The sequence below is a fragment of the Myxine glutinosa genome, chromosome 5 (genome assembly GCF_964187855.1).
Source record: "Myxine glutinosa chromosome 5, kmMyxGlut1.1, whole genome shotgun sequence".
NCBI classification, from domain to species: Eukaryota; Metazoa; Chordata; class Myxini; order Myxiniformes; family Myxinidae; genus Myxine; species Myxine glutinosa.
This window is the reverse complement of record NC_136265.1, coordinates 23,581,780-23,607,388: the sequence shown is the minus strand read 5'-3', so window position 1 is coordinate 23,607,388 and position 25,609 is coordinate 23,581,780. Positions and strand designations below refer to the sequence as shown.

At 33.2% G+C, this 25,609-nt stretch overlaps 2 protein-coding genes and 1 long non-coding RNA gene across 4 annotated transcripts in view; 2 read left to right on the top strand and 1 right to left on the bottom strand.

Annotated features, from left to right (window-relative positions):
* LOC137427844 (transmembrane channel-like protein 5) overlaps positions 1-25,609 on the bottom strand; it is a 169,982-nt gene that overhangs the window by 69,203 nt on the left and 75,170 nt on the right. The window lies entirely within an intron of this gene.
* The window catches only part of LOC137427849 (transmembrane channel-like protein 7), a 105,692-nt gene continuing 82,004 nt past the window's right edge, over positions 1,922-25,609 (top strand). For both annotated transcript variants that reach the window (XM_068117622.2, XM_078777724.1), the window contains exon 1: positions 1,922-1,964. In XM_068117622.2, the coding sequence (XP_067973723.1) occupies positions 1,946-1,964 (19 nt within the window). In that variant the 5' untranslated portion in view covers positions 1,922-1,945. The remainder of the gene's footprint in view (positions 1,965-25,609) is intronic.
* Positions 6,225-7,731, top strand: LOC144892000 (uncharacterized). The gene is made up of 2 exons (XR_013623323.1): positions 6,225-7,099; positions 7,190-7,731. It is a non-coding gene; the product is annotated as an uncharacterized LOC144892000 (long non-coding RNA).

The window sequence follows — 25,609 nt, the reverse complement described above, 5'->3', positions numbered from 1 at the left end:
TGGCCATGTCTATGCCAAATATCAAGCACGTGAGCCTCTCCGTTTCGGAGTCTATCGGTAACATTACACACACACACACACACACACACACACACACACACACACACACACACACACACACACACACACACACACACACACAAACTGTGTTTTATATATATAGATAAATCGGGATTTAAATTTAATTCAAAAATTGATCCAGACGTCTATTCTCTTTCAAATATTCAAACCGACAGAGGTAGTTATTTATCACAGCATCTGTATAATTTTCACCCTTTCACTCAGCTCCGTTTCGCTGTTATTTGGTGGAGCAAAAAATCAACTGAGCTTTATAGATATTTAGATGCCCCTTGTTAAACATCTTTTGTTTTGGTTTTTAAGTTTAAAGCTTTTTTGAAGTTAAAGAAATGGCTTTCAGGCCATTTTTTGTTTTCCTTCCTATATACGTATATATAAACACCACAGGCCTAGCCTGATAAAAGGAAGTTTTGAGCACTTTGTTTTCACCTCCGTACCGGAAACATTGGTCAAGGGGTGGGGTTGCGATCTATTCAAAGGATGTCCCAAACAATCAGAGAAAAAACAATGGCTTTCCGGGAAACGTTTCCTAATCCTTCTTACAGAGCCAAGCAACTTGTAGAAAGATAACAAAGCAAACAAACTTAAGTTAATAATAATAAAAAATCGTTATAATAATAATCCATCCAACGTTTATCTCTTATTGTTGTTCTTATAATTATATTTAAGAATATAATATTTGTATATTATTATTTTCTGATTACAATTATATTATTTATAATATATATATTATTATTATATTATTATTATATTCATAATACTATTATTAATATTAATATTATTATTTATAGTATATATTATATTCTAATTATTATATTAATAATTAGTAATATTCATTATTATCTAAATATTATATTAAGTTACTCATAAAATAATATTAACACTAATATAATCATAAAATAATATCATAATATAATAATAATATTCTAATAATATTAATTAATTAAGTAATTAATTAAATTAATTATTATATTCAATATTAATTAATATTATATTATTATGTAATATAATAATATTATATTATTATCATATTATATTATTATATCATATTATTATTAATATTATAATATTGATGATAGTAATTAATAATTTAACTAATAATAGTAATAATTTTATTATTAATATTATTACATTCTTAGTATTCTTATTATAATTATTATTACTTTTATTATAATATTATATTATTATTGTTATTATTATATTATCATTATTATTAGATGATTAATTCTTATTTTATTATAATATATATTATTATATTAAAATTATTATTAGTATTATATTATTGATAATTATTATTATATTATTAATTAATAATAATATAATATTATTACATTCTTATTATAATATTATATTATTATTATATTAATATTATATTATTAATTATTATATTATATCATTATATTTTATCATTATATTATTATATTTTACTATATTATATCATTATATTCTTATTACATATATTATATTAATATTATTATTATTAATATATTATTATATAATAATAATAATATTATTAGTTAATAATATTATATTAATTTTTATAATATTATTATATTCTATTATAATCTGTCTTATTGTATTTGGAATGGTCGTTGTTTGTATGAATTTCAATTAAGTAATCTACTTTAGTAATAATATGCCCCTCATATAGTATCCATATCGACTCATATAACTTGGGCTATAATACCTGGCTCACACCTGAGTGTGCTTACACCTTGCGACATACAGAACCTCACAGATTATATTCGTGTCGGTAGATCCATCCACATCTCAACCCTTCGGTCCCGCCCCTCCATTTAAAAGAAGGCAGGGCCATACGGTCTCTTCTTCCTCCATCCTTTCTCTGCACTTTCTTTTTCCAGCAACAATGGAAGCATCTCCTCCAGGTAAGGCAATTCCTTCTCCTAAACCTCGAATTCATAGTCAATAGAATAATTTACCATTTTATGTGTAATTTTGTATTTCAGACAGGTTTGAATGTGTACACCACCAAAATGGCTATTTCATTAACACAGGTAGCCATGCATTCTCTTTGCATTGAAACCGCAGGACAAATTACCTGTTTGCCAGGACAGTCCTCCAGGTGTTGCCATTTACAGGTGTTTACTGATCCAACCACTTTGAGCCGCAGTATCGTACTAATTGCTTGTGCACGTGAGCCACGACTACAGGCTCAAAGGTAGCTGATAACCTTGGCACGAACTCACCTATCTGTACAGGTGATGTAGAAGTAGGTTCTGGGAGTGTTTATGGACAAGTTCATGCAGTGTTTGCTGAAATTTCTCAAAACAGTGAAATCGTACAACAAACCAAACAAAATGCGAAGGTGATCTCCTCGGCCCTCCAGAGTAAACCAATGAACCTGATCCCAGTCCCTGAGGCAACTGCAAGGTGTATTTGTGTAAGGTGTGACGTCACGCATTATTGCTTCGATATAATATTTATTTATTATTCTCGCTTCGAATGTTCCACGTCGATATGTATTTTAATTTTTTTTTAGAATTAATTAGCATATCCTATTAAAGATCAATCAATTAATTAATATGGTTAATGTGTTCCAGTTATATTGCTTGTTTTGATGGGACAAAAGGCAGCGTCGATGACGTCACTCACCTGCTAATAGCAGTGCTATTACAATCAATGTGGTGATTGATTTAAAGGAAGCTTCAGGATCATTCACTTTGGAGGTTCAACCTGGGAGGCTACAGAGTCATGACGTCATGAGGGTGCTGCCCTCCTAGGGACACATCGACCAACAGAAGAGATGCGCGGGTTTTTTTAATTTATAATTATGACGTCATAGGTCACGTGGTACAGACGCCATCTTGGAAAAACGTTGCACCTCTATATCTCCAAAACCGCTCAATGGAAAAAATTTAAACATGGCTCATTGTCAAGTACTCCCTATGTGGAATAAGATATGTTGATGATGATGTCATCGGGGCCTTCATTATAACGTCATAATTCGACAAGTACAACGCTTAGTCTGATCAGTATGAAAAAAAAATTCCTCTGCAACTGTTAATCCGATGAACACTAAATTTTCAGAATATGAGCGGCTCCTCCTGTATAATTTTTTAAATGATAATTATGACGTCATAGGTCACGTGGTACAGGCACCATCTTGGAAAAATCGAAAAACATTACACCTCTATATCTCTGGAACCGCTCCATGGAAATAATTGAAACATGGCTCATTGTAAATAACTCCATATGGGGAATAGGTGTTGTTAACGATGACGTCATTGGTGCCGTAATTATGACGTCATAACTCGACAGGGACAACGCTTAGTCTGTTCAGTTTGAAATTTATTGAGCGTGATCTATGCAACAATTATATTAGAGAATATAAATTTATGATGTCATCGCTCACGTGATCTGGCAGCCATATTGGATCAAAGAAAAAAAACCCTTCAAAAACAGAAGAGTTGGCTCGCACCAAGTTTGCTGCGTGGGGTGAGTAGTCCATGAATACCATCTAGTTAAATTAATTGGGTCGGCCTGTTGGTGTGAGGCAGCAAACATATTGGTTCAAATCCCAGATTTTCCTACATTAGACAGGACTGTATACATGAGAAAGGAGGCGATTTTTTTTTCTGTACTCAGTCGAGGCTTGTTTAAGCGCTAACACATATAACATATATCATAAAGGGAGAGGGAGACAAGAGGGGGAGAGAGGGAAACACAACAACAGTAGAGGACTTTCAGGAAAGAAAACAGGGAATTTAAAGGAGGTGGATTTGGGGTTGATTAACGGGGGTAGAAAAGATCAAGGTTTTGAATGGGGGAACATAAGAGATGGTGGTGAACAGCTGTTTTAAAGACCTGGAGGGAGGAATGGGATTGAAGAGAGTGAGGGAGTTTGTTCCAGAGGCGGGAGAAAAGGGGAATGAAAGAGTGAAGGTGAGCAGAGAGTCTTTATTTTGGCAGTTTAACTATCAGAGGGTTGCAGGCAGATCTTGTGCGACCTGTAGGAATATTTGGGAGACAGAGCACAGACAGAGCTGGGGGAGCAAGGCCGGAGAGGAGTCGGTAGAAGACAGGAAGACCACCAACCTGCCTGCGGTGAGAGTGAAAGGCCCTCAGAATCAGTTTCATCACAGGAGATACCAAAGATTCCAACTTTTTTTGATAAATATAATCAACAATGTTTTACTTTTTTTATACCAACTTTTTAATGTGTATATATATATATATTTAAGTATACCAACTTTTTTGATAACAAATAATGCCAATGATAACGACAATTATAACAAACTTTTATTTTCTATACTTTGTTGTTTTCTCACCATTGGTTGCTATTTTTTCTACTATATTCCTGGACTTAGTTTTTACACCAATTTTATTGCTATTTTTTTTACTATGTTTTTTGTTCTAAAACTGGCTATTTAAAATATATTTTCCTCCTATTTTCTTTCCTATTTTTTTGTTCCTAACTGGATATTTAAAATGTTTTTTTTCTCCTATTTTTTCCTATTCTTTGTTCCAAAACTTGCTATTAAAAATATATTTTTGTCCTTTATTTCCTATTTTTTGTTCCAAAACTGGCTATTTAAAGTCTATTTTTCTTCTATTTTTTGTTCCAAAACTGGCTATTTTAATATATCTTCTCCTATTTATTTCCTATTCTTTGTTCCAAAACTTGCTATTTAAAATATTTTTTTGTCCTTTTTTTCCTATTTTTTGTTCCAAAACTGGCTATTTAAAGTCTATTTTTCTTCTATTTCTTGTTCCAAAACTGGCTATTTTTAATATATCTTCTCCTATTTTTTCCTATTCTTTGTTCCAAAACTTGCTATTTTAAATATATTTTTGGCCTTTTTTTCCTATTTTTTGTTCCAAAACTGGCTATTTAAAGTCTATTTTTCTTCTATTTTTTGTTCCAAAACTGGCTATTTAAAGTCTATTTTTCTTCTATTTTTTGTTCCAAAACTGGCTATTTTAATATATCTTCTCCTATTTTTTTCCTATTCTTTGTTTCAAAACTTGCTATTTAAAATATATTTTTGTCCTTTTTTTCCTATTTTTTGTTCCAAAACTGGCTATTTAAAGTCTATTTTTCTTCTATTTTTTGTTCCAAAACTGGCTATTTTTAATATATCTTCTCCTATTTTTTCCTATTCTTTGTTCCAAAACTTGCTATTTTAAATATATTTTTGGCCTTTTTTTCCTATTTTTTGTTCCAAAACTGGCTATTTAAAGTCTATTTTTCTTCTATTTTTTGTTCCAAAACTGGCTATTTAAAGTCTATTTTTCTTCTATTTTTTGTTCCAAAACTGGCCATTTTAAATATATTTTCTCCTATTTTTTCTTATTTTTTGTTCCAAAAAACTCAATATTTAAAATATATTTTTCTCCTATTTCTTTTTCTATTTCTTGATCCAAAACTAGCTATTTTAAAAAAAATTTTGTCCTTTTTTCCCCTTTTTTTTTCTACCAAAACTAGCTATTTAAAATATATTTTTGTCCTTTTTTCCCCTATTTTTTTCTACCAAAAGTCGCTATTTAAAATATATTGTTGTCCTAGTTTTCCCTCTTTTTTGTCCAAAACTCGCTATTTAAAATATATTATTTTCCTATTTTTTGTTCCAAAACTCGCTATTTAAAATATATCTTTTCATATGCAGAAAATAGGGGAAAAATATATTTATGTATGTATTTTTCCCCTATATTTTTGTATTTTCCCTCTATTGTTTGACTAGGGTTGGCTTACACGGTGGCACTACCACATCACTTTTGAAGGTGAATTTTTTTATGGGAATCAAACCAATTGTATTTAATCATCGATGTAAAAATAATTGATCGTCTGTCCATGTGCAACTCCCAGGCACTGCCCCTCATCACACTGACTGATATGTATTCCGCGATGGTGGTGTTTCACAATCGCCATGCCTTCCTATAAGACAAGGGAGAAGCCAAGAGGGGGAAGCATTGAGGAGGTGGACTCGAAGGGCGGGGTGGGAGGGGGGTAAATGGAAGTTAGAATGTTGGTGGATGGAATTTTGATTCAAGGCATGGAGAAAAATCACTCTGTAGGAACCGGAGGATGGTGGACAGATCAAGTGGTTCGGTGAGAGACAAGTTTACAAGATACGCCAGTAGTGTAATAATGTTGCTTCTGGGACACCTCCGTTTAACATGGGAAATCCCTATCTAATGTCATTTACCCCCTTGTCTTTTTCAAAAATCATAAACACCTCTATTTCTCCCACCCTCATCTTTATGAACCTTTTGTCTGTAGTACCTATCCTTAATGTTGTTCATTAGACCACTCAAACACTACAAATATTTGTTTTCTCTTATAGACCTATCATCCTTCTTCTACATATCATCTGGCAGATTAATCTTTGACCCATTCACTTCCATATTAATTCTTTCCCTCCCTCATTGCCCCTAAACACCTATATTTCTCTCACCCTGTTCTTTACGAACCTTCTAACCTTTTGACATGTTATCCTTATTCATTAGACCACTTAAACACCTGTGATCCTTCTGACCTCATGGACCTTTTAACCTTTTACTCTTAATATCATCTGGTGAATATAACCCACTCAAACAACGACCCTACAAATATTTGTTTATGCGTGGGAAATAATTTAATTCTCCTACAACTCTCCTCACCGTCTCATCCAACTCACCGGTATTTAAATTAATTCTCTTATTTGTTTTGTGAACTTTTTTACCAGTTGCCTTTTCAATTATACTTATTTGATATTTTTTACATTCATTTTGTTTTCCATTTATATACCACTCGAACCTTTTCTAATTAATAGCTCACTGTTGAGAAATGACGTTGTTTCACTTGGATAACTTCCAAGGAATTCTCTTTGTCTTGTTTCCTGTTTTTCACAAACACACGCCCTCAGTTTCCAAAAGCTGACAAGCACTTCAGTTCCCCGAAATACATTTTGTTCATTATAAAAAGAGAGGTCTCCGAATGGGACATTTAAACATTGTGAACGAAGATGAGCTTGTCTTATTCCAGTCTTTCCTCTGATGAAGAATACTCGCCAGGACATTGGTAAGTTCATTTGGTATTAAACACTGTTAATGAGAGCTTTGTATGTGATTAATTATACAACTAATAATTTATTTTTCCTATTCATTGCAGCAATTCAAATATTGTAAATATCCTGGCAGAATTTCAAGTTGTTTCTCAAGAGTTCCACAACGAACTGAATACGGGTTTGAATAACCTACCTCCGAGATGGTGGGCTCAGAATGAATTCAATGTTTCACCGTTCTTAGAAAATTCACGTGAAAGGTATGATAGAAAATAAAAAACGAGAGGTGTGTGCATGTGTGTGTGCATGTGTGTGTGTGTATGTGTATGTGTGTGCATGTGTGTCTGTGATTAAAATAGAGAGATCGAATTGTGAGGAACAGAAATGAAAAAATGAGATTGTGTGTGTGTGTGTGTGTGTATGTGTGTGTGTGTGTATGTGTGTGTTCTTGTGTGTATGTATCTATGCATGTGTGTGTGTGTGTATGTGTGTGTGTATGTATCTGTGAATGTGTGTGTGTGTGCGTGTGTGTGATGTTTTGTCAAGCTTACTTCAGCATAGTAATTTCTCCTTATTTTGTTTGCAGCCTCGAAGACCAAAGCTTGGAGTGGGACGATTTTGGACTCCATAGGAATGGTTATTTCCTGTCATCCTGTGATATCCTTAATTTTCATCTCGACTATCTGGACGCTAAGCTGGATTTTTTCGAGGTAAGCATGTGTGTACGTGTGTGTGGTTCACCGTTTATAATAGGTACACCATATCCCTGCGCATCGTAAGAGGTGATTCAGGGTTGGTGTCAGGAAGGGCATCCGACCCTATATTAATAATAATAATAATAATACATTTATTTTGTATAGCGCTTTTCAAGACGCTTTGACATGGAACATAAATATGAAATAAATATCTCTCCCCTCTTGTCTTTAATAGAAAGAGATTCAAAACCTGAAGACATCTGCTGAACCAACCTTTGACTTGTGCTGGGAAGAAATTGATGACTTATGCTGGGGAGAAGTTGAATGTATACCTCAAGAAAAATGTTTTAATAATATAAAGATTTTAATGTTTTCAATATTTATATATATTTGTTTTGTTTACAATTATTTAATTCTTAATTACAAAAAGAGAATAAAGGAGGGAACGGGGAGGTGCACCCCTGCCAAAGACCCTTCACCCCCCTCATCCCACCCCTCCCCTCCCCTTGTGTGTGTGGGGAAGGTGGGGGTGGGATGAGGGGGGTGAAGGGTCAAGGGTGGGGGTGCACGGAGGGTGGGGGATGATGGGTGTGGTCTGTGTGGGCGGGGTCTGTGTGGGCGGGGTCTGTGTGGGCGGGGTCTGTGTGGGCGGGGTCTGTGTGGGCGGGGTCGGTGTGGGCGTGGCTTATGATTTTTTATTTATTTAATTTTTTTTTATTATTACCACGAATTAAATTAGCTAATATGGGTGGGGTGAATAGAAATGTTGTTTAATGAATTATTAGCTTTGTTTTTTGTAATTCTTGCGAGTAAAATGAACCCAAGATTTCTTCTCGATTTATATCATTTAATTTGTAAGTCCAAGGGTTTGTAGCCATTACATCAACGATTATAAATAATTCATTAGTCCATTTTTGTGTATAACCTTTCTCAAAATGGCTTTTCCATTTGTATATCCTTACAATATCACCAACTTTAAACTTGGGCTTTCTCAAATTAATCTCCTTTTCATATTCTAATTTTGTAAATGTTTCTGATGGTTTTGATTGTGTTGATGAATGAACTGTATTATTGTAATTATCTACAATATCCTGAATTAAATACACCCATTTTTGAGAACCGAGTTGTGTGAATTTTTTATATAATTTCTCTTTTAAAGTACGATTAAAACGCTCAATAACAACTGCCTTTCCTTCATTAAAGGTGCTGTATAATTTAATACCCTTCCCCTTAAGAAATTTCATGAATATTTTGTTATAGAACTCTGTTCCCTCATCAGTCCATAACTTCTTTGGTTTCCTTTTATCCCGATCAAATATTAGCTTAAAGGCTAACATTAAAGTATCACCCCTTTTATTTTTTAAAGGGACAACCCAGGCAAATCTACTCCTCAAATCAATAACGGTTAAAGCATACCTGTATCCCCTGTCATTATTCAATTCAATTAAATCAGCGGACCATATGTGGTCAGTGTATTTAGAATAAACCTTCCTTCTTTTAAACTTTGTGATTATAGGTTTGTGTAATTCTTCAGCCAAAAGCTCCTCAGTCTTGATGGCATCATTAGAGCCTAATAGTTTTTTGAGGAATAACCAAGACCAAGTTTCAATTTAGCATTTATCAAATTTCTCACAATAAACCTATCAACTTTCTCTCTCAACGTTGGATTTTGTATCAAAGACAAATTATACAACATTTCGCTGTCGGCTTTATGTTTTTCAGTCAACGTAGTGGTTTTCCCATAAGCAATATCATGCTTCATACACACTTCGTCAACCCTATTTGTAGGTTTAGACCAAGGTTTAGGATTGTCAGCCTCATCTAATCTTTTATCCAAGTTTGTTCCTGGACCACAGAAAGAATACCCTGGAAGGTGTAATTCCCCTGGAATTCCAGTTGTTGTAAATTTACTTCCTGACAGAAACTTTTGTATGTCTCCTCCTCTTTTAGGAGAGATGAATTGGCACTTTTTAGAGCCACATACTTGACATATTCCTTTTTGATAAACTCTATTATTTTTAGCTTTAACATAAGAGATATTTTTAGATTTAGTTTTCTTTTTACATTTGAGACAATAACTCATATTTATTTATCAGAAAAATTCCGACAGAGTATCAAAACCTTTTTGGTTTTCAACATATACATTTCAATCTTTATTTTTAAAACATAAAGAATCCTAAGGAATGCCTTCACTCTCTCCTCCATTTATTTACAAATAAAAACTAACTAAAGTCAATGACACCAACATCATCAATCACATAATCTTTTCCTTCTTCTTCTTCTTCTTCTTCACCACTTTCTCGTTTAAATCTCTGAAATTGAAGACATTGACGTTCTTATTTTTGAAACCATTATCTTCATAAGAGTTGTTAATTCTTTAATTTCCTCTTCGGTGCGTTGAGATTGATTTATTTGCTTTAATACACTCAATCTTTTATGAATCTCAGTGATTTCCATCTTTTTATATTTTTCCTCCCTCTCTCTTTGCTCCCTCTCCTCCTCCTCCATTTTCTCCCTCTCCTCCTTCTCCTTTTTCTCCCTTTTCTCCCTTTCCTCCTTCTCCCTTTTCTCCCTTTCCTCCTTCTCCTTTTTCTCCCTTTCCTCCTTCTCCTTTTTCTCCCTCTCCTCCTTCTCCTTTTTCTCCCTCTCCTCCTTCTCCTCCTTTTTCTCCCTCTCCTCCTTCTCCTCCCTCTCCCTTTCCTCCTTCTCCTTTTTCTCTCTTTCCTCCTTCTCTTCTTCAACTCCTTCCTCATCCCTTGCTACCCTTGAGTTTGAACCCCAAAGAATATTATACATATACTCATCTGGATTTTGAGATATTCTTGTATCTATAATTATTTTTCTCATAATAGGATACCAATAAGATTTGTTGACGATTTCTAAAAGAGTTTTATATTTCATAACTTTGAGAAGTTCATTTTTATTTAATATTTTAAACAAGTCTCTATTTGTGGGTTTAACAATATCAGTATAAGGCCAGTTTTTAATGACAAAATTCCCATGTATATGCTCCAAATCATAAGGTATGTAATACCGAGCACCCTTTTCTTGTAGGTATCCTTGAATACAAAAATTATAATTCTCTTGTAGTCTTCTTCCTGCCATTTATGTATCAGAAATATATGTGAGATTAATATTATGACAGGTAATACCACCCCATCTTCCCACTACCAAATCGGTTTGTATTCCTCGGCTTTCTATCCTTATCTCATTACCTTCCTTCTTTGTCATGCGAACCATCGCTATACTATCATATATTTTTCTTTTCTTAAAATCACGTATTTGTTGTTTACTAATTGTACTTCCACATAAATCCTTATCCTCACCAAGTGGATAATATTCTTCTTTACGAGACTGATTTAAATCATGTAGGTCTTCTATGTTTATTGAAAAAGACCAATTATACCCTAAATCAGGCATATCATACCCCCATTTATTAATTCGCATATTAACTAAATGTCCTTCTTTATAAAATTCAATTGTAAGCAGGTAGTTAAATTCAATGAGGAAAGGTGTATGGTCAGTATAACCAGGTGTTGTGGTTGTAAATTTTACTTCTTTCACAAAACGTGCTGTTTTCTTTAAAAATATATATTGTGATAAATCACTTAATCTAATTAAGTCATTCGCATCTGTAGGGTTTGGATAATTGATTAATTTATAAGTATTCTTCATATTAATATTTTTACTTACACTATATTTTTGTCGTTCAGCCTGTGCCTTTGTATAATAATTTGATAAATCAATATCCTGAGAGGATTTTCCAAAGATAGAACCATCTTTTCCAACATAAGTCATTTATATTAGATTAAAAATGATATCATAAAAATTTTCATTATTGTTGAGTTGAAATAATACATATAAACATAATTGACCACAACATTTAGAATTAATTTCTTGAACTTGAAATGTTTGATAAACACCATTCTGTAAGAATTGTATTACTTCAACAGGTGGTGGCATACCATAACTATCAAAATAATATTTATCCTGACTATTATGAATACAAACCCAATGAGAACCATTCTGTGTGTCTAAATTCATAATAATATTCTTTGTATTCTTATTTATATGTATTAATTCATCTCTCATACAGATTACCACATTATCAATTTTTAGTGTTTTACAATACTTGGCTAGTTCTATATTTGACGTTGTATTCTTTCCAAATTGTTTAAACCATTTATCCATTTATTTATGAGAAAGATACAATCCATTACCCCGTTTAGTTAGTTTAACACCCGCTTGAGCGATAGAGGAAAGCATATCACCAACCAACAATCTAGCTTTATCAGGTAGACTTTCAAGTTTTTGAGCAAAATCTACAATTACACCACTTCCACTAATTTGTTTCTCCAACTCCTTGTTATGTCTTTCCAATTCTTTTTGAGCTTTTAGTTGTGCCTTCCTTTCGTTAGCAGTTTTTACCGCTGCTGAAATACCACCAGTCAATGCTCCCGCCGCACTTAAACCAGCAAATAAAGGAATTAGAAACGGGAGAAATCCTCCTCTTGACTCGTCTATTGAATATTTCTTTAACATAGGTTTCGTCATTTTAATTTTAAGTGATCCAACATCATTTAGTGTTTTTACTTGTGTGTGTGTGAGTAAAACATCAATTCTTACAGCTCCTTTTCTTTGAATTGTATTAACATTAATAATACAAGGCTTTTGATTTTGAATACAAGATGTTAATTTATTAAGATTGATTTGATTAACATATACCCCAACCATTTATTTATGAGAAAAAACCTATGTGATATTAATCATAACACCATTATCTGTATTAATCTGTAATTCTGTTTCCTCCAAAAGCAAACAATATGCATTAACCTCTTCACTCTCCCCTCTTTCAATGTATAGAGAAGTATCCACTCGATTAGACTTTATAGTTTCCTTTTGAGAACTCAGGTCAATTGCGTAGATTGTATAAAGTTTTTGAAACGCAACCATATCCAAAATAGGATCATTATTACCATTACTTTCACACACCTTTTGGTAGGACTTGTAGGCTTCCGCATAATCATTTTTTTCCCAATCAATTTCCAATCTATCTCGCGGATAAAATGTGCCATCAAGAGAAACCCGAAGTTGTTTCACCTTTGCATTATCACTCAGGGCATTATTCTTATTAGTACCGTCCTCTCCATCTGGTTTTTTAAAAATGAGCCAGAGGTATCGTGGCTTTCCTTGAAGAACACCTAAATTCCAAGTGTAGGTAGTGTGTTCCAGTTTAACGTGTTGACATCTTCTTTTAAGGTATGATACATTTAGCGGTTTCTTTGAGTTAAGTCTTCTATTTAACATCTCTTCCGTTTTAAGATTAGGAGTATATTCACTGATATACCAACACAAATCATTAATAACAAATTTATTATTTTCTCCAAAAGCATTTTCATCCCCAAAAAGCAACCTATTTACATTATCATTCTTTTGTAGTTGAAATCTAATTTTAAGCCCATACAAAACTTTATCATAATCGCAAAATCCAAATATACCTTTAAGAGGTACTGCTACGGTAAAACTATTCACTGCTTTTGTTTCATCATTATACATTGACTTCCTTTGACTATAACCAGGGTCTGCGTTTGTACCCGTTGACATATCAGGAATAAAACCTTCAACAGCTCCCTTACCCATTCTATCACTAAACGAATATAGTGTAAATTTCATCATTTCAGATGTAGCAGAGACATAATCAACCGCTTCAACCTCTTGTGTTCCAATATACAGGCGGACACTATCAAACATTTTCCAGAAGAAATCATTTACGAGTGTAGCATTAGTATTATTCACAGCCTTAGTGAATTTAAATTTACACAGCAAGAAACTATCAGCTATATTCAAGTAAGTTTGTTGATTATTTATTTCAAAACTTTTTGTTCCGTTTGAATTCCAGTCTGTTCCTGTTATAGCATTTACCTTAAAATAGTCTTCCTTTTTAGTAGAGTTTGAAATGATAATCGTATCATCCAAATCATAGATACTATCAATCGCTTCCATACTTGTATTTATATAGCATTAAAATCGTTGAAACCCTGACCCAAGTATTTTAATGATTTTTTGTCGTTCTTGTGAAGATAGTTGAGTTTTACCTTTTTTAATTTCTTTGATTGCTTGTAATTTATGAGACTCCTTTTGAGCATCTTTTATACTCTTTATAGCACCCGCAACGGAGCCCACGGCAGAAGCAGTTGAACCAATTAGGTCTTTATGTTTAAGGATGGTTGAACCAATACCCATTAGAGTATCAATTATCCCATCTCCTTTATTTCTAAATTGATGTCCCACACCCCGTTGTCGCTTTGGTTTATAGTATCCTCTCCCAAGAAACATACCTTCACCCTTATAGTATGGTGAAAGGAACATCCCATCCCCTGTAATTATTTTATATTTTCCCAACTCGTGTTTTCTCACAATAACCATTATTTATTTATTGAAAAACTTCACGTAGGTGAATTCTGATGGATATAATTTCATCATTAAAGGATATCATACGATTATCTTGGTCGGTTATCCTAAAATTTACTCTGTATATGGTTTTTCCTGACACAGGTAAATAGACAAGATTTTTTGGTTCCATATTAAATTTATAACCAATCGGGGTTGAGTATGCGCTGAATGAAAATATTGTATTTGTTCTTATTCCATCGTTATAAGCACCATCAATCAAATCACAATGAATTAATACTGAATTTATACCGGAGGATATTTGAATGACATTATCACTGTAAGACGTCCCGTTAGTTTCAATCTTTTTAGAAGAGAACCCCAATAGCTCTCTGAACGAATTTTCAATCGTGAAATCAACTTTATAATTATTTTTAAGTTTAATAGTTGATTTTGAAGTGTGTTTTTGAATATCTATTACAATATTTTTTGGTTCATCACCTTTTTCTTTCATAAGGCGAGAGACTTCTGAAGATATTTGAGAAATCTCGTAAGCTCCAGGTGAAACGGTTATAGTTTTATATCCACTTCCTGGATTATAACTAAACTTGTTGTTTTTCTCTGTGATATTAAAAAGGGTATTGTAAGTTTCCATTGACAACAAAGATGCCTCATATGAGGTAAGGGGGTCAAGTTGTAGTGGGTAAGGGAATGAAGCTGTGTAATCGCTCGTTGTGAAATTAAAACTAAGAATTGTGCTTCTCATCTTATTTAATATCTAATAAAATATCTTTGTATTGACATTTATTAATTATTTTCATGTTCATCAACTGATCTAAAATGGCTGAGGATTCATTAAAACAATTGTTGTTTCCAGCCTTCTTACTACCTAACAACAATAATAGCCTATTAACTAATTGTGATGGGTCATTTGGAAGAAAACTAACACCCGAACCAAGCTTACTTAAAGCATCAATAATATGTTTCTCCTTCTCATTCTTCTTACTTTTACCAGCAACAGAAACTCCATAATCAAGTGCATTTAGCAACTCAATATATACCCTATCTTCCTCTCTTTCCATATCAAGTGGTTCCTCAAAATATTTTGAACCGCTGAATCCGGGGTTTGTTAGAAGAAACATTAATCTTGGAGTTAATTTAACATTTGGTTGAGTAGAACTCAAGAACATCAATTCATCATTAAATATCAATACCTTTTCTTCCACAAGATGAAACACTGCTGGTTCTTCTGTTGGAATGAGACCTGCTCTGGTTTTTGAACCCGCCGAATATTCATTGTTTTGAAGAGCTTCCACAACATAATTAGGGGGTTGATTTACCTCCTCAAGTTTCCGAAATAATCCCTCGTCATCATATTCTAATTCACCAAGTTCTTGTTTTGTTATCTGACTAAAATCTTTGAGCATTTGAAGTTTTTTCGGAGTAAATTCTACCGTGGGAACTGTAGGGTGTTGAGTTTTCAAAAGTGGTTTAAAGAATTTCTCTTGTTTTCTTTCAAAGGCTTCTTCACCAGTTAGTTTCTGTCTCCGTTTCTTCTTTATCTCTTCCTGTTGTTTAACAACTTTTGAAACTAATTGTTGATGTTCCTTAAACTTTCTTTCTCTTTCTTCAGTATTCATTTTCTGTATTTATTTATTGAAAAATATCATTTAGTATCTCATCTTGTTTCACAACAATATATTTATATTTTCCAATCGTGTGTTTCATATAATTTTCAAATTCTTTTTTACTACATAACGTAGAGCAATTATCTCTCCAAAAATTATTTACATCTATTGAATTTAACTTAAATAAAATAAAAGTATTGGCATTGTTTCTTATTGAGCGTCGAGGGAGTTGAAAATATGATTGACTAAGATATATACAATTACAAGAAGAATGTCTCCCTCTTGTATAGTAGCTATCCATTACTGTTTGGTTTCTCTCATTAACACAATCATCAAAGATGACAAGGTTCTTTTTTGATTTATCTAAATCTTGAGGTGAAGGTATATCATCCGTATTATCACTGAGAATACAAGTTATGGGTTTCGATTTTGATTTCTGTGTATCACAAAATAATTGTATTATATCATCAATATTATAATCATTTAGTTTGTTTTGAAGTTTAAATAAACCGATAATGTCTTCCTTTTTAAGACCCGCATTAAAACCCTGTGAGAGTAGTTGATACTCGGGTTGAAAACTTGACTTTGTAAAAATTATTAAATTATCATAATCTAAAAAATTAGAACCAAGGAGCATCTTTAAAAGTAAACAGGTTTTTCCACATCCGCTTGAACCAACTATTAGACATCTCAATGAATTTGGAATGTTTTTATGGTTATTAAATTTTATCTTATTTTCCCAAACGGGTAAAAAATCATTCATTTATATATTTGGAAAACAAGTTATCCAACTTTTTTTGAGCTATTTGAGAAACTCTATATTTTATCCTGAGTTCGGGTTTAATTTCAAAATAATCCATTATTTTATTTATATAGTATCTTGTATTAACATTTCCATTAAAATTATTTTGAATAATAAATATCATTAAACCCTTATACATTTCCTCAATACAATTAGTCTCTTCCCTTGAAAGAAATGGTGTATTATCATCACAATACTTAACATTCATCTCTCTTATTAATCTTGTAAAGTAATTCATTTTTGGTTCTAATTTAAAAGAGTTATATATTTTTTTATATTTCTTATTATCATTAATTAAAATTAAATCACAGAAAATACATTGTTTATATGAATCCTCATCATTAAGCCCCACTCTATCACAAGCCGGACAATTCTCTAATTTATCATATGGAGAGTCTGGAAATTCTAAATATCCTTCAGAACTTATCATATTTATGTGGTAAATTTTTACTTAAACTAAACGCAAGTTTATTCATTAATAAATACAATGTTTCAAAGCACAAAAGACAAATTTCAATCAATCTCTACTTCGGTGGAAGATATAGAAAAATATGTCAAAGATGTTAAATTGAACAAAGATAAATATGGAAATTTTTGGGTAAAACCAGTTATGGAAAATAACATGAGCCCCTCTATTTCATTTAAAGGAAGAGCTCTAACTATACCTGGAAAGACATCCATTAAAGTAAATCTAACAAAAGTTTCTCCTCTACTCCTGGCAATTTATTCAAAGCTTGAAAAAGTGATTGACCACGATACTTTGAAAAAGAATGATAAGACCATTAATAATTCTAGAGGAGACATTTGTATTTTCTTTAATAATCCAAAGGGTGTAGATCTAAGTAAAATGAATGATGTTAATATTTCTGGTGAAATGTCATTTCGTTCTATGATAGTTAGAGATTATTTAAAGATAACTTTTGATATTAAAAATGTAGAGATTGAATCCGTTAATGAAAGAAAGTATATTGGTATAGATGGAAAGGTTTTTTCTGCTAATTAAATATGAGTCAATACAGCAGTGAAGATTTTACTATTTCATTGAACTCGGACGATAGTGATGATAGTATTTCATTGAACTCGGACGATGGTGATGATAGTATTTCATTGAACACAGATGATAGTTATGATACTAATAGTTTGTGCTCAAATGATAGTTATGAGAGTAGCTTTATTGATGACTCTGAGTATGATTCTGAGTATTCATGTGATAGTTATGACTTAGATGATTCTGAGTGAAAAAGTGTTTTAGTTTAAGCACAGCGATATATATAAAACGGAGCTGTAAAGCTCAAAAGTGTTTTATTTTAAGCACAGTGATATATATAAAACACCACGTTTTCTCACGCTATAAATATGGTTTATTGTGATACTTGCGAGAAGGAAGTAAAATATTATAAACAACATATTCTCACCGCAAAACATACATACAACATTTTTAACAAACTTTCCCCTCTTCCACCTGAAACAAAACACTGTTCTACATGTAATAAAAATATCCTCAAGAAAGGCTTCAAAATACATCTTAAAACAAATCTACATTTATCAAATTTTATCACAACTAAAAACTCTGATGGAGCATTCAAAGGACATATTAAAATAAGAGTCTTTAACTTCAAACCTCCTGAACCAGAGTCTATAGTTGATGCTGTAGAAATAGTTAAACCTGCTGTTCAAACGTTGATTGAAAAAACACTAAAGGAAATGAAACCACTTAAATTTTATATGGGAGTAAAATTAGAAATGACAAAGGATGAAGGAGTTATAGATGCACCATACATGAGAACTGAGCCACACTTTATATCTTCATATCAAGATTTTAAAACATCAGGAGTCTATGATGAACTTATTAAACAAGAGCAAGATGTGGATAATTCAATCGTAGGAAGTGGATTCAATATAGGAAAAATTATTTACATAGACATTCATATTCTTAAATCAGATCCTCTAAAAGCTTCTTCTTACATTGATTTACCCAGTGTTATCAAAAATAGAAAAGCAGTTATCAATATCAAAAATAAAGACAATAAATGTTTTCTCTGGTCTATTTTAGCACACTTACATCCTCCACATTTTCATGATGAAAGAGTATCTCATTATAAAAAATATGAGAATACATTAAATACGAAAGATCTAAAGTTTCCGATGACTTTAAATGATATTCCTAAATTTGAAAAGATGAATAATTTATCAGTTAATGTTTATGGTCTAACAGAAACAAACAACATTCAGGTTTTAAAGCTTTCTGACAATTGTAAACAAACTCATATTAATCTTCTATATTTTAATTCAGACGAAAATTCACATTATACATACATCAAAGATATTGCTAAATTAATAAAACCACAAGTCTGTAAGAGAACAAATAAAATATATATTTGTTTGCGTTGTCTTAACTTCTTCAATTCACAAGAAAGATTAGATAAACATTCAAATTATTGTGGCGAACATAAATCAACGGTAATCAATATGCCTAAAGAAGGCTCAAAGATCACATTCAAAGATGAAAATAAAAAGATCAAACATCCATTTGTTATATATGCTGATTTTGAAAGTATTTTAGAAAAAATTGATACTGCTTCTCCAGATCCAAAAGAATCATACACAAATAAATATCAAAAACATACTCCTTGTGGTTTTTGTTATTATATCAAATCATCCGTTGGTGATAAATATAACAAGTTAGAGATGTATAGAGGCTCAAATACCCCAGAGGAGTTTGTGAAACGACTAGAAAAAGACTGTGTTCGATTAACCAAGATAATGAGAGAAACCAATAAACCAATGTCCTTAACAAGTAAAGAAAAAAGGGAATTTATAAAAAACAATGTCTGTCATATTTGTGAGGAGAAAATTGGTAAAGGTCTAAAGGTTAGAGACCATTGTCATCTCACTGGTAAATATAGAGGTCTGGCTCATCAAAGTTGTAATATTAATTATCAACTCCCCTCTTTCATTCCTGTCTTTCTTCATAACAACGCTCATTATGATACACATCTATTTATCAAGGAACTCTCAAAGACTTCTGGAAGTATCTCAGCAATTCCAAACACGGATCAGAAATACATTTCATTCACAAAAACAATTCACACATCTCCTATTACTCATATCAGATTTCTTGATACATTTAAATTCATGGCAAGTCCATTGGTTAACTTGGTTCAAAATCTAAAAGAGTTTCCATGTCTTTCAGAGTATTTTTTAGATAAAGATTTTCTAACACAAAAGGGAATTTACCCCTATGACTATATGGACTCATTTGAGAGATTCAATGAAACACAACTTCCTTCAAAAGAAAATTTCTATAACAAATTAAACAACAGTAATATATCTGATAAAGATTATGTACACGCACAAAATGTTTGGGAAAAATATAACATCAGGAATCTTGGCGAGTATCACGATTTGTATCTCAAAACTGATGTGCTTTTATTGGCCGATGTATTTGAAGCCTTTAGATCTGTTTGTCGCACTGGATATGGATTGGATCCTGCTCACTACTACACAGCACCTGGATTGGCCTGGAGTGCGATGTTGAAAATGACAAAACAAGATTTGGATTTGATAACCGATGTTGATATGCTTTTGATGATTGAAAAGGCAAAAAGAGGTGGAATTTCACAAGTCTGCTCGAGTAGATACGCAAAAGCAAATAACAAATATCTTCCAAATTATGATCCAACGAAAGAGAGTTCTTACTTGATGTACTATGACGCAAACAACCTGTATGGCTGGGCAATGTCTCAGGCTCTTCCTTATGGAAAACTTAGATGGGTAAAGGAAAAAGACTACAAAAACGTTTTACAAGATGTATGTATCTCTACACAAAAAGAATTGGATGAAGAAAAAGTTGGTTATTATTTTGAAATTGATTTAAAATATCCAGAGGAACTCCATAACCTACACAAAGATCTCCCATTTGCTTGTGAGAAAGAAAGTCCAAAGAAAGAATGGTTGAGTGATTATCAACGATCGTTTGATATAGGTGAATCAACAGAAAAATTACTTACTACATTATATAACAAGAAAAATTATGTTCTACACCAAAGAAATTTGCGACAATATTTATCAAAAGGTCTAAGAGTAGAGAAGATCCATAGGGTTCTAAAGTTCAATCAAAGTCATTGGTTAAAGGGGTACATTGATTTTAATACACAAAGAAGAACAGAGTCAAAAACAGATTTTGAGAAAGACTTTTATAAATTGATGAATAATGCGGTCTTTGGTAAGACTATGGAGAATGTGAGGAAAAGACAAAATATCAGATTATCAACATCTTGGGAACAAGCATCAAAATTAATTAATAGACCGAGTTTTACTCGAGCTGAGGTCTTTACTGAGAACTTTTGTGCGATCCATTTGATTAAAGAGAGTATTGAAATGAACAAACCTATTTATATTGGGACAACAATTCTTGATTTATCAAAGTCATTAATGTATGATTACTTTTATAATAACTTGAGGAAGAAATATCAAAATGATGTTAATCTACTTTATATGGATACAGATAGTTTTATTTTGAAAATTAATACCAACGATGTTTATTCAGACATGAAAAGAGACATTAATATCTATGACACGAGTAATTACAGTCCAGAGAGTGAGTTGTTCTCTTCTAAAAATAAAAAGGTGATTGGAAAGTTCAAGGATGAATTAGGAGGAAATGTCATGAGTGAATTTGTGGGATTGAGGTCTAAGGCTTATGCTTATAAATACATTGTGAATAACGTTGAAAAAACTGATAAGAAATTAAAAGGTGTAAAGAAAAATGTCATTAAAGAAACAATAAACTTTAAGGATTATTATAACTGTTTAACAACAAAGAAAGAAGAGTTTAGAAAGATTAATGGAATAAGAAGTTATAAACATCAATTATATTCAGAAGAGGTGAATAAGAAAGCATTGGGGGCTTTTGATGATAAGAGGTTTATTTTAGAAAATGGAATTGATAGTCTCCCTTATGGTTATATAAGTATATAAGTGATAAGATATATATAAGTGATAAGATATATATAAGTGATAAGATATATATAAGTGATAAGATATACATAAGTGATAAGATATATATAAGTGATAAGTTAAAAAGGGGGGGTTGGGGATTTTAACGGGCTACCGCCGCCTTTTTTACTATTATATAAATGATAGAACCAAGTATCAACCAGACTAAAGAGTGGAGGTGTAATCAACCTTGGTATATAAATGGAAAACATAATGAATGTGAAAAATATCAAATAGGTATAATTGAAAAGGCAACTGGTAAAAAAATTCACAAAACAAATAAGAGAATTAATTTAAATACCGGTGAATTGGGTAAAAAAGATGGAAATATTTTTGAGTGGACGGAAAACTTTGATGGTTGTCAGGAAAATATATACTTTAATTTAAAAATGGTATGTGGCACTGGAGGTGCTCAAACAAGAACATTGAGGGAGGTTTACCATTTTATCTTAGCTCAGTTAAAATATCTTAATAAAGAACCAAACTCAATCATCTTTTTTGTTAATATATTAGATGGTGAAGAGAGTGGCAAGAGAATTAAATTATTTCCCACGCATAAACAAATATTTGTAGGGTCGTTGTTTGAGTGGGTTATATTCACCAGATGATATTAAGAGTAAAAGGTTAAAAGGTCCATGAGGTCAGAAGGATCACAGGTGTTTAAGTGGTCTAATGAATAAGGATAACATGTCAAAAGGTTAGAAGGTTCGTAAAGAACAGGGTGAGAGAAATATAGGTGTTTAGGGGCAATGAGGGAGGGAAAGAATTAATATGGAAGTGAATGGGTCAAAGATTAATCTGCCAGATGATATGTAGAAGAAGGATGATAGGTCTATAAGAGAAAACAAATATTTGTAGTGTTTGAGTGGTCTAATGAACAACATTAAGGATAGGTACTACAGACAAAAGGTTCATAAAGATGAGGGTGGGAGAAATAGAGGTGTTTATGATTTTTGAAAAAGACAAGGGGGTAAATGACATTAGATAGGGATTTCCCATGTTAAACGGAGGTGTCCCAGAAGCAACATTATTACACTACTTACGCCTTGTGAAGAATAACAATAGGAAGAATAGATTGTGATTGAGAAAACCATGTGGGGTGCTGACGCCAGATAAACAAGCATTCTGAGTATTGCGCTGCAATACATGTCCCCTACCGGCAGTCTGTCGTCCGGGAAACTGTTGGGGAAATTACCAAGGGTTATTTACCCACAGGTTCTGAATCGTTCCCAATCCTTAATTACCTCAGGACGGGCTCACCTGTGATTCACACTTGGGACTTCGATTTATACACCTTGCAGACAGGTCAGCAGAAGCACGAGAAAATAAGTTGTTGATAAAGAACCTTTCGAGTCGCTAAATATCAGTAATTTATTATATTTTCCGGTTCACCATCAATGATCGATGTGTATATACATGTTGCTCGGCTTGGCTCTGCCCTTCCCGAAAGCGCACGCTGTGTCGTGCTTTTGACGTTCGAGAGACGAGGCTGTGGGCACGCGATGCGGCTTGAGGAGAACTCTAGAATAAAAAACAAGAGATATCCATTTTTTTATATTTTCGTTTAATGAACGATATCTGCCAAACCACGTGCCCTATCGCAAATTACAAAAGGACATTTTAATAGATTGACATGCTGAACAGATTTGTGAAGTTTCCCCTCGATTGGATCAAAAATGAGGGAGGGGCTCGGGTTTAAATGTTCATGCTTAAAAACGTCATAACTCTGAAACCATGTGACACATGACGTCATGCTCGCTCACTTTTTTGTTCGTCGTGGGTATGCGATTCTGCCTGCAAAGTTTGGCCTCGATCTGTTCAGCCGTTGCAGAGAAAAAGGGGTTTTCGTGTTTTCACGAAAAACAATATGGCGGCCGAACCACGTGACCTGTGACGTCATAATTACCATTAAAATATTCTACAGACCGAGTCCTCCTATGGTGAAAATTTGATCTCAATCGGTCCAATTATTGCAGAGAAAATCTTTTTTAAAGGAAATTAAAACTTAAAATGGCACTGAGTTAAGGATCATCAGAATTATCAGAATTCCCAAAGTTCAAAGTGTCATAACTTTGTTTAAAATGATCGAAACGTCATGAAGTTCGAACTTGATCTGTAACTTATCATGAAGAAACCATGTGCCAAGTTTGAAATCATTAGCATTAAGAGTTTAGAAAAAAAGTCCAGAAAACTGTTCTTTGCGTGACGGACTGACGGACGGACAGACTGACGGACGGAGGGACGGCGTGCAAACCTATAGTCCCCTCCGGTGTACACCGGAAGGGGACTAATAAGGGAATTTAAACCTTTTAATATGTTCCTTTTTTTTTTTTTTAAGGAAGAATGGAGAAGCGTTTTCTTCAATGAAGATATTGAGAATATTACAGAGGAAAAGGAGAGATGTACAGGAAGTACAAGTAGAAGGCAGAATAAGATCACATGGAACAACATGTGGAGCAACCCTAAACCGGAAGTGAAGCCTTAGATCAATATTATGATTAAAATTCATAAATGAGGTGAAGAGTCTTTCACCGAGCCGAAGTTCCGACCCATGATGTCTCGGTGCGTTCGGTTGGCATTGAAATACAACTGCTTGACTTGGATCTTTATGTAATTTCCACCGCCACTGAAGAAGATGGATTGAGGTTGTTTTCAACCCTGTCTGTCTGTTTGTGAACAAAATGTCTCAAAAGGTTGTGGAAGACTTGTGATAAAACAAAACAAAACTTAAACATAGATTTAAATATTGGAACATTTTATGTTAATTTCCTTTTGACGCAGAACAACTGAATGACATATACAGACAGTACTGACGTGATATATACCTATGTATGTGCGTATCTACAGTCACGTGAAAAAGTAAGTACACCCCATGTAAAGTTTTGACTTTTTCAACATATTTCAACATACAGCTATTTGATCTGCATTTCAACAATATTGATAGATAAAGGTGATATAATATAACAAATATCATGAAACATTTACATTTTGTAGTCCATTGTATAATTTAAATAAACATAAAATAAAATTTCGCATGTGGAAAAAGTAAGCACACCCTTGGCTCTAATAGGTGGTATTGCCCCCTTTGGCAGAAACAACCTCAAGTAGGCGTTTCTTATAACTGTCTACCAGTCTCTGACATCGACTGGGAGAAATTTTTGCCCACTCCTCCATGCAGAATTCTTTCAGCTGTGCGATGTTTGAGGGGTTTCTTGCATGCACAGCTCGTTTCAAATCCCCCCACAACATCTCGATGGGATTTAGATCCGGGCTTTGACTTGGCCATTCCAGAACCCTCCATTTCTTTCTTTTCAGCCATTCCTTGGTGGATTTACTGGTATGTTTAGGGTCATTGTCATGTTGCAAGGTGCACCTTCGGTTGAGCTTCAACTTTCCGACAGATCGCCTCACATTATCCTCAAGCACCCTCTGGGACAATGAAGAATTCATAGTGGATTCTATGATGGTGAGCTGCCCAGGCCCTGATGCAGCAAAGCTGCCCCAAACCACAATATTTCCACCACCATGCTTTACAGTTGGTATCAGGTTCTTGTGGTCAAAGGCTGTCTTTGATTTTCGCCAAACATGTCTTCTGGTACTGTGGCCAAATAGCTCTACCTCTGACTCATTAGTCAAGAGCACATTGTTTCAGAAGTGCTGGTCTTTGCCTCGGTGTTCATTGGCAAACTTTAGTCTTGCCCTGATGTTCTTTCTGGACAGCAAAGGTTTCCTCCTGGCACACCTCCCATGTAGATCAAATTTTTGCAGCCTCTTTCTAATGGTAGACTCGTGCACTTTGACATCAACAGTGGCAAGAGCTACCTGTAGGTACCGTGATGACATTCTGGGGTTCTTAGAGACTTCTTTCAGCATCTTGCGGTCTGCTCTCGGGCTGAACTTGCTGGGGCGGCCTGGCCTGAACAAGTTGGCAGTTGTTTGGAATCTTCTCCACTTGTAGATGATCTTCCGGACAGTCGAATGATTGATTTCAAATTGTTTGGAGATCTTTTTAAA